The sequence below is a fragment of the Lathyrus oleraceus genome, chromosome 7 (genome assembly GCF_024323335.1).
Source record: "Lathyrus oleraceus cultivar Zhongwan6 chromosome 7, CAAS_Psat_ZW6_1.0, whole genome shotgun sequence".
Lineage (NCBI taxonomy): Eukaryota > Viridiplantae > Streptophyta > Magnoliopsida > Fabales > Fabaceae > Lathyrus > Lathyrus oleraceus.
Window position 1 is genome coordinate 530795075 of NC_066585.1, and position 7507 is coordinate 530802581.

At 35.8% G+C, this 7507-nt stretch overlaps 1 protein-coding gene across 2 annotated transcripts in view; it reads left to right on the forward strand.

Moving 5' to 3' along the window:
- Nucleotides 1–5153: 5153 nt before the first annotated feature.
- LOC127101053 (uncharacterized) overlaps nt 5154–7507 on the forward strand; it is a 16449-nt gene continuing 14095 nt past the window's right edge. Inside the window, exons 1-3 of one of the 2 annotated variants that reach the window (XM_051038368.1) lie at nt 5154–5412; nt 5501–5827; nt 5923–6221. In XM_051038368.1, coding sequence (XP_050894325.1) covers nt 5346–5412; nt 5501–5827; nt 5923–6068 — 540 coding nt within the window. In that variant the 5' untranslated portion in view covers nt 5154–5345 and the 3' untranslated portion in view covers nt 6069–6221. Of the gene's footprint in view, nt 5413–5500; nt 5828–5922; nt 6222–7507 lie in introns of those variants that run through there. The other variant, XM_051038369.1, reaches the window with a different exon arrangement.

The following is a 7507-nucleotide window of genomic DNA, read 5'->3' on the forward strand; positions in this document are numbered from 1 at the left end:
CTTTGGGAAAGGCTGCTTATGTGATCACCTATCCTCCTTGACTACTCGGGTGTGTTCTTTCCTCTCTCTTCTCTCTCTTATTTTATGTTTGTTTCTTTCATTGAGGACAATGCATATTTTAAGTGTGGGGGAGGGAATACTTTATTTTCTTGGTTTTTGTTCTTTGTTTTGTTTTGTTTTTGTTTTCTTTCTAAAAAAATGCATTTTTGTTGAAAGTTTTAGGCTATAGAATAATTTGAGGTTGGTTTGTAGAGACTTGGGAAAAGTTCACAAGATCGGTATCATTTTAACACCTTAAATCTCCTGAATATGAAAATCATTTTGAATACTTGTTATGACATAAGCAGTTCTCATTTTTCTTATAGCTCTTGAGTAGTTTATTTCAGCAGTCAGCATCATCTCACACGCACTCTACGTAGGGAAGTCGATGAATATAAGTGAGTGCTCCGAAAAAAAAAACAAGGAATGCACCTTCTAAGTTTGGTGACCCTCACCCAGTAACTTAACCCAACAGATGTAGAACCTTCAATTTTTTTTTGAAAATAAGACTAGTTGTCAGTTGGTTCAGCGGTTTCTGGTACTGAACTTGGTAGGGCGGATTACGGTCCGATCCCCCGCAACTACAACTGAATAAACAAAGGGTTATGCCACTTAAGTACCAGAACCCCGTGCAGAAAAGGATCAGAGTCACTAACCGGTCGCCTTGCTATGAGTGTGTGGAGATAACGGGCTTAATGTGATTGCGCCTGAATGAAAAAGAGCCGAAGAAGGATGAGTAAGTTAGGCTTTAATATAATAACATGATTCGAGTTGATTTGTGTATTCAGGAGGTTTATGTCTGCATAAATATGGATTAGTGTTCTTACAATGTTCTTAGTGTGCAAGATTAGTACCTATTGAAGCAAACTTAATCGAAGATGACTTGTAGCCTAGAATGAGTAACCGTTGATGTGTCTGTGTTTTGTTTTGTTTTTCATTTTGCTCGAAGTGCAAAAGTTCAAGTGCGGGGGAATTTGATCAGTGCATTTTGATGCACGTTCTTCCATGTTTGTACTTAAGCATTTCTTCGGTTTGCTTTGATTATTTTTATGTTTTAATGTGTTTTCATAATTTATGTTATTTTTGCACTTATTTAATTTTCAGCATTAGCAGCTTTCGTGAGAAAAATCATATCTTGAGTTAGGAGTATCGGATTGAGACGTGCTACCAGTCGATGGAAAGCTAAGAAAAAGATCTATAACTTGTGTTCAGAAGTCGAGAGCTGAATCAGACTGTAGCAGGGCCAGAAAATTCGTTGAAGTTGCAGCATTAGTTTTATTTAAGTTTTGGGTCATTAGTTTTGGGCTTGAGTTATGTTTTCGATCCAGTTGGGTTGTAAACCAAATTCCTTGTTTTCCATATACCTAGCAGCCGCATAACATTAGGAGGAGGACTATTCGAGAAATACTTGAAAGCTTTGGCAAGAATTCTCATGAAGAACTAATCGATCCAAACAATTTGCTGTATTCGGGTTCCGATACCTTGAGATTTTAGTAATTCTTATTCAGGTTTTTTATTCCTTTCAATATTAATATATGTATTTTGTTTGCTTAATCCGATTTACATATGCTATATTGATTTAATTCGATTGATTGTGTGATCCTAACTATAGTCGCAATTTCGTTTGCTTAATTCGTTATCGAGTCCGTTTAATTCATGTTTGCTTAATTCATGAAACTTAATCCCGTTTGCTTAATTCGGATAATAGGAACATACAACTTATACTATCAATTGCGCTTGTCAGTTGATGTTATAATCGAATAGGAATATTTAATCTGCGGTTGGAATTATGATAGTCGATGATAGGCAAAGACCGAATCAGTAAATTGTTGCTACAGCTTATTTTATAATCACTTTTAAAAATCTATTTTTTTAATTGAATCCTAAATCAACCAAAACCCCATTAATCGTTACTATCATTGGTTAATTCATTCAAAAATCCTTGTGAGAACGATAATCTGAGTCAATTTGTCGTTAAACTACATTTTTGAAAAACTACTCGTTTTGATCCGCGTGCGACAGCGGATCAGTAGGAGAGGTCGAATTAGCAGGATTCCCCAAAGTATGGGCCTCGGAGGCGAGAGGAATAATTTTGGGTGTCATTCTAATATGAAGCATCGTTATGTGACAACCTATCTTATCTGCAAGCAAAAGGAAAACAAGCAATAAAGACACTCACTTAGGAACATCAAGACAAAGGAAAATAATTTTTTTACACTTTCACCAAATATGTCACGCCTCTCCTCTTTGGTGTCAGCCTTAACTAACAACCATGTATCTATGTATCATTTCTTTTGCTTCTTCAAAGCTGGTGTAGACGATCCAACACCATCAACAAGATTTAATCCCTCCACGAAAGCCACCAACTTGTTCTTCAAGTAATTCCCCTCTTGAGACAAGTCGTTAGAAAGGTAGGCATAAGTTCTAGACCCGACAGGAAAAATGGTCATGACACTAGAATTTTAGGAATATTTGAAAACATCTCGAAGGAATATCAAGATGAACATTTCATATGTTGGTATGAGCGACATTCGTAATGGGAGTAACTAGGTAATAGCAGTCTTTGAAAATTTTCATACTCTCAGTATACACGTCAAACATCTTCATTCATTGTCCAAAGATAGCAAACCTTGAACCCGTCCTAAATCAGACGAACTACATTGAATGTTTAAAATAAGGAAAAACAACGTTAGGGTTGGAACATTCTTCTTGTATTTGCATTAGTACTTGAAAATTTTGATGTAGATCTAGTTCACCTGGTGTAGTTGTAAAGGAACTAACCCAAGGTGGTTAAGAACATCCACTTCAAAGTCGTTAAAAGGAAGTTGGAAGCATTTCTGAGAGAACAGACATTCATAAAAATTAAGGACGCATCCTTCATTCTTATCACACAACCTTTCCCCCTTCCGACAAGAGCACCCACCAGCTTGAGAAGGGACCCACCTCGGTAAAAACATGGTCTAGACCTCCTTTCCCAGAGAATACACCAACAATGTCCAGTGTCTCCTGGTCCTCCCATGACACCAGATCTTCCTCCCATCTATTCCTAGCATTTTGATGACTATTCCTCTCCATTTCGATCTCACTGCCAACATATAAAAAGGAACGATTATAAGTATAAGGACAAGATTGAGATTCTAACCACCATATTACTTCTATGTCTATAAGATCATAACCAAAAGTGATACGATGCACCTTGATGTATGTGTGAGACTTTCGTTTTTGCCTTTAGTTGTTTTCGACAATTGATTATGTCAAGGGAAAAGTTGGGAAATAAAAATCGTGGCAATTTCCCTTGAGTCGAGGCCACAAATATCCCTTCCATCTTTAGTAGTCATGTATCCCATCGATTCTTCCATAACTATTCCCACAGGAACCACGACAGCTGATAAACAAGTACAATAGAAAAAAGGATGATGATCGCCAGCTTTAGATGGTAGCGATTTTTGATACTCACATGTGAATCAAACCATCGGAGTGCCTTGAAGGATCGTAGAATAATAAGTAGCAAAAAATTATATCCCAAAATGGGGTTGCAAGTAGATGGGGCAACGAGAGAATTTTTGGAATTTCAGAAGCACTGAAAGCTAGAAGAAAGGAAAGTTCACCCTTGAATCTCTTTAAATTGCCTGATCAAGTGCAAGTGCCACACGATCACCATCATGAAACATGTGAAAGTGTATTTTTGTTATCAATTGCCATGATCAAACCTCTATTTGCTTAAGTATTTAAGTACTTTAAAAATGGTCGCTTTTACCACCAGACCTAGGGCCACATGTGGAATCTGACCTGCGAAACATTGAGTTTATAGGACAAACTTTAATGCGCAAGTTCCAAGGCCACGTTCCCCTACTCACAATTCTTCTCCTCTTCCATGAACCGAAGATTGGCCCAGAAAGACAAATCAATCCTCGCATCACCAAATATCAAGAAGAACTTGGGAGAAACTGTTCCGAAACGAACGAATGGCCAATGATAAAGGCTCAATTGTAAGGCCCAATGTAGAATATCCACGTAGCCGATAGAGGAATAGGTGAGGCCTCATTAAATGTTAGACACTTGATCCCAACTACTTAAACATCATTTGTTGTTTGATCTGATAAGACAACTCCTCACATCTCTTGTCGGGTTACATGAAAACAAATTTAACCGTATACTATATATAAGCCCAATGACATTATTTTAGATATTATGTCACTCTCACTCTCAAAATATTTCTCTATGATTTCCGTGACTGGAGTATTAGAATGTTAATCTTACAAAACTTTTCCGCTCTACCGCACCATAAACTCTCGCCACTTTGTCAGAAAAACCCTTTCACTCAACTTTACTTATTTCTCGTTCTAAGTCAAAATCTTTAATCAATCGAAAGAAATGTGTCTCCTCAAATTACTACTCTATTTTGACGAGCCACCAATAAGTATCCATTACATTAAGTATTAGGAATTCATTTTCACGCCAAAACAGCTGTAACTTAGATTATGTTTGGTTCCACGTTATGTTCCTTAATCTTGCATATCGCAATGACATTCTGATCATGATTTCATGAAGCAACAAACTAGCTTTGGATTAGTCGCTATGTGTCATGCTCATGGCACTGTAACGAAGTGAATTAAGTATATAATAATTTATAATTGATTACAGTTAAATAAAAATAATTTGAACAATAAACACTAGAGATCAAGCTTTCAAACGAATGTAATAGATTCAAATACCACCATCTCACACTTTCAAACTTGCTTTCAACTACGACAAAGTGAAATTTGTTAGGCACACACGTTACCCCACAAATGACAAACGCGCTTCCATTTTTCTCTCCGAAATTGTTTAAAAACAAAGATGCCGCCGAAACAATATATGCAAGTAACTAACTTATACATGAATTTGAATTAAACGTGAAAATTAAACAAATAGTGAAATTGACTTCTATAACTTAATTTATACGAAGCTTCTAAAAGTCGTTAGTGCAAACCTCTAAACACGTCTTACCTATCGTGAATAATCATGCACACCCATATCAACCACCAAAGGATACAATTCAACTATCAAAATGTAAGAAAATATATAAAACCAAACTTTACTAAAAAAACTAAAAACAATGACATTAGTAGACTTGGCCAAATTTTGCACCTTCCAACGCGTCAATTAGTCCAATAGAGACGCGCGTTTTAGTTTTATCACTTCTTATTAGTCTATATATAACCGTATGATGCCATTTCCAAAACATAGTTCTCAATATATCTTCAGCACTTCTCATTACATATACATACAAAAAGAGAAAAAGAGAAAAACCTTTGTTTATAACCATGTCTTTCTCAAACAAACTATCATTGGTTTTATTACTTTCTTCTTTTCTCATCCATGCATCTTTTGGTAAGTATTTTGTAATTTATAACCTACTATTTTTCTTTGATATTTTCTTATGATGTGTGTATATTAAACGTGCTCATGAATTTTGCAGGTGAGATGGTCTGCGAGGATTTGCCGAAAGAAGTGTGTACTTTCTCAATAGCTTCGTCTGGGAAGAGGTGTTTGTTGGAGACGGAGAAAGGAATCAACGGTGAAATTGAGTATCAATGCAGAACATCTGAAGTTGTGGTGGAGAGAATGTCGGAGTATATAGAGACAGACCAGTGTGTGGGAGGATGTGGTGTTGATAGAAGTTCTGTTGGTATTTCATCTGATGCTTTCTTTGAGCCACAATTCACCGGCAAGCTTTGTTCACCAGCTTGTTATGAGAAGTGTCCTAACATTGTTGATCTTTTCTTCAACTTGGCTGCTGGAGAGGGTAAGAATGCTAATCATAGTGGTTTATCGTCGTATATTTTTTATCGAATTCGACATAGATAATAACTAAGTTTGCGTTGATGTGACGAATAACAGGAGTGTTTTTGCCGGAACTGTGTGAGAAACATAAGAGCAACCCTCGTCGTGCTATGGTTGAGCTTGTGAGCTCTGGAGCTGCATTTGGTCCAGTTTCTGCTGTTTCTGAGGACTTTGTGGTGGCACCTGCACCTTCTGCTCTTTGATTTTGGAGAATGAGTGTAAACTTGTATGTTCCTACTATGTTACTACTATATTAGAGGATATATAGAGGGAAATAACAGGATTTCTTTTTATGGAATTTGTTTTCATCAATGTAATGATTAGGCTATATTGAGCAAATTATTGTTTTATTTGAATGTTTTTGTTTACGTAAATCCAATGTCATAAGTTATGTTATCAAATTATATAAACAATTTTTAAAACTAAAAGAATAATAAGAGCTTTATAAATGTCAAAGTTATCAAATAAAATAAGAGTTAATTTTTTTAAAATCAAGTAAAATCAAATAAAATCAGATAAGGATAAATCACTTTGGATTTTATTCGATTTTGGAGAGTTTATAAAAATTTTAAAGGATAAAATCAAGTTCAACTCCGATTTTACTAAGTTCAATTTTATAAGTGATTTAATTCGAAATCTATATCCATATAACATTAAATCAAACAATTTTTCTAGTTAACACTCAATTTTAACAACTATATTTCAGATGTTTTTGTTAGGAAATAAATGTGAGTTGTGTTGAGAAAAATGTAAGTTCTAAATTACTTTAAAAAGTTAAGGTTGAGCATATTATAAATAAGACAATTTTGAGTGAATATATGATGTCTTTCTCATTTATTTGGGTGAGTCTTTGATCTTTAGGTGAATGTTTAACCAAATATGAATGTTTCCTTTTCATGATGACTCATCAGTGATATTAGAGTCTGATTCGAGTAAGGGATTGACTTCTTGTATCGAAAGTCTTCCTGAGATGGTGGTCATACAGCGTGTCCCGTTGAAATATCTATGACGAATAAGGATATTTGTCAAAAACGATACAAACATGTGGATGAAGGAGATTCCCCTTGAGGGAGAGATTGTTACGAGCTTTGAATCCTAATTTTCAACCAATTATTTCTAGCGTAGGCACACGAGACCTGCCAAACTCCTCCTGCAAATGTATAGACAAGTTCTTTGTCGAATTGCATTAATGTAGGCGTTGCTGCAATGTGATTGTCAGCCACGCAGTGTTTCAGAAGGCCTGCAGCGTGCTTGACAGCCCCACCGCACCAAACAATTTTCCACCACTATACTAGAAGGAGCCGACATGGTTTAAACTTGATCAAAAATATCTTTATCAACAAAAGACATCACTTCTCTAAGCTTCCACTCGTGATTTTCATCCATGTAACTCCTGACATCCTTCATGTGTTCAATTTGTGGAACCGTACGAGGAGACTAATCAATAGTTCTACCAAAACCAGGAACCACCTATTCTGTCCAAAAATTTCTTTGTAAACCGTTTCCCACAAAAATGAAAATAAAAACCAGATTTTCCTTTAAAGGTGCCCCTAAACAGAAGTAATTTCTTTCAAGAATTTAGCTCCAGGCTTGAAAGTTCCAATCTATGGAACATAGATCTACAATATTTGTTACGGACAAC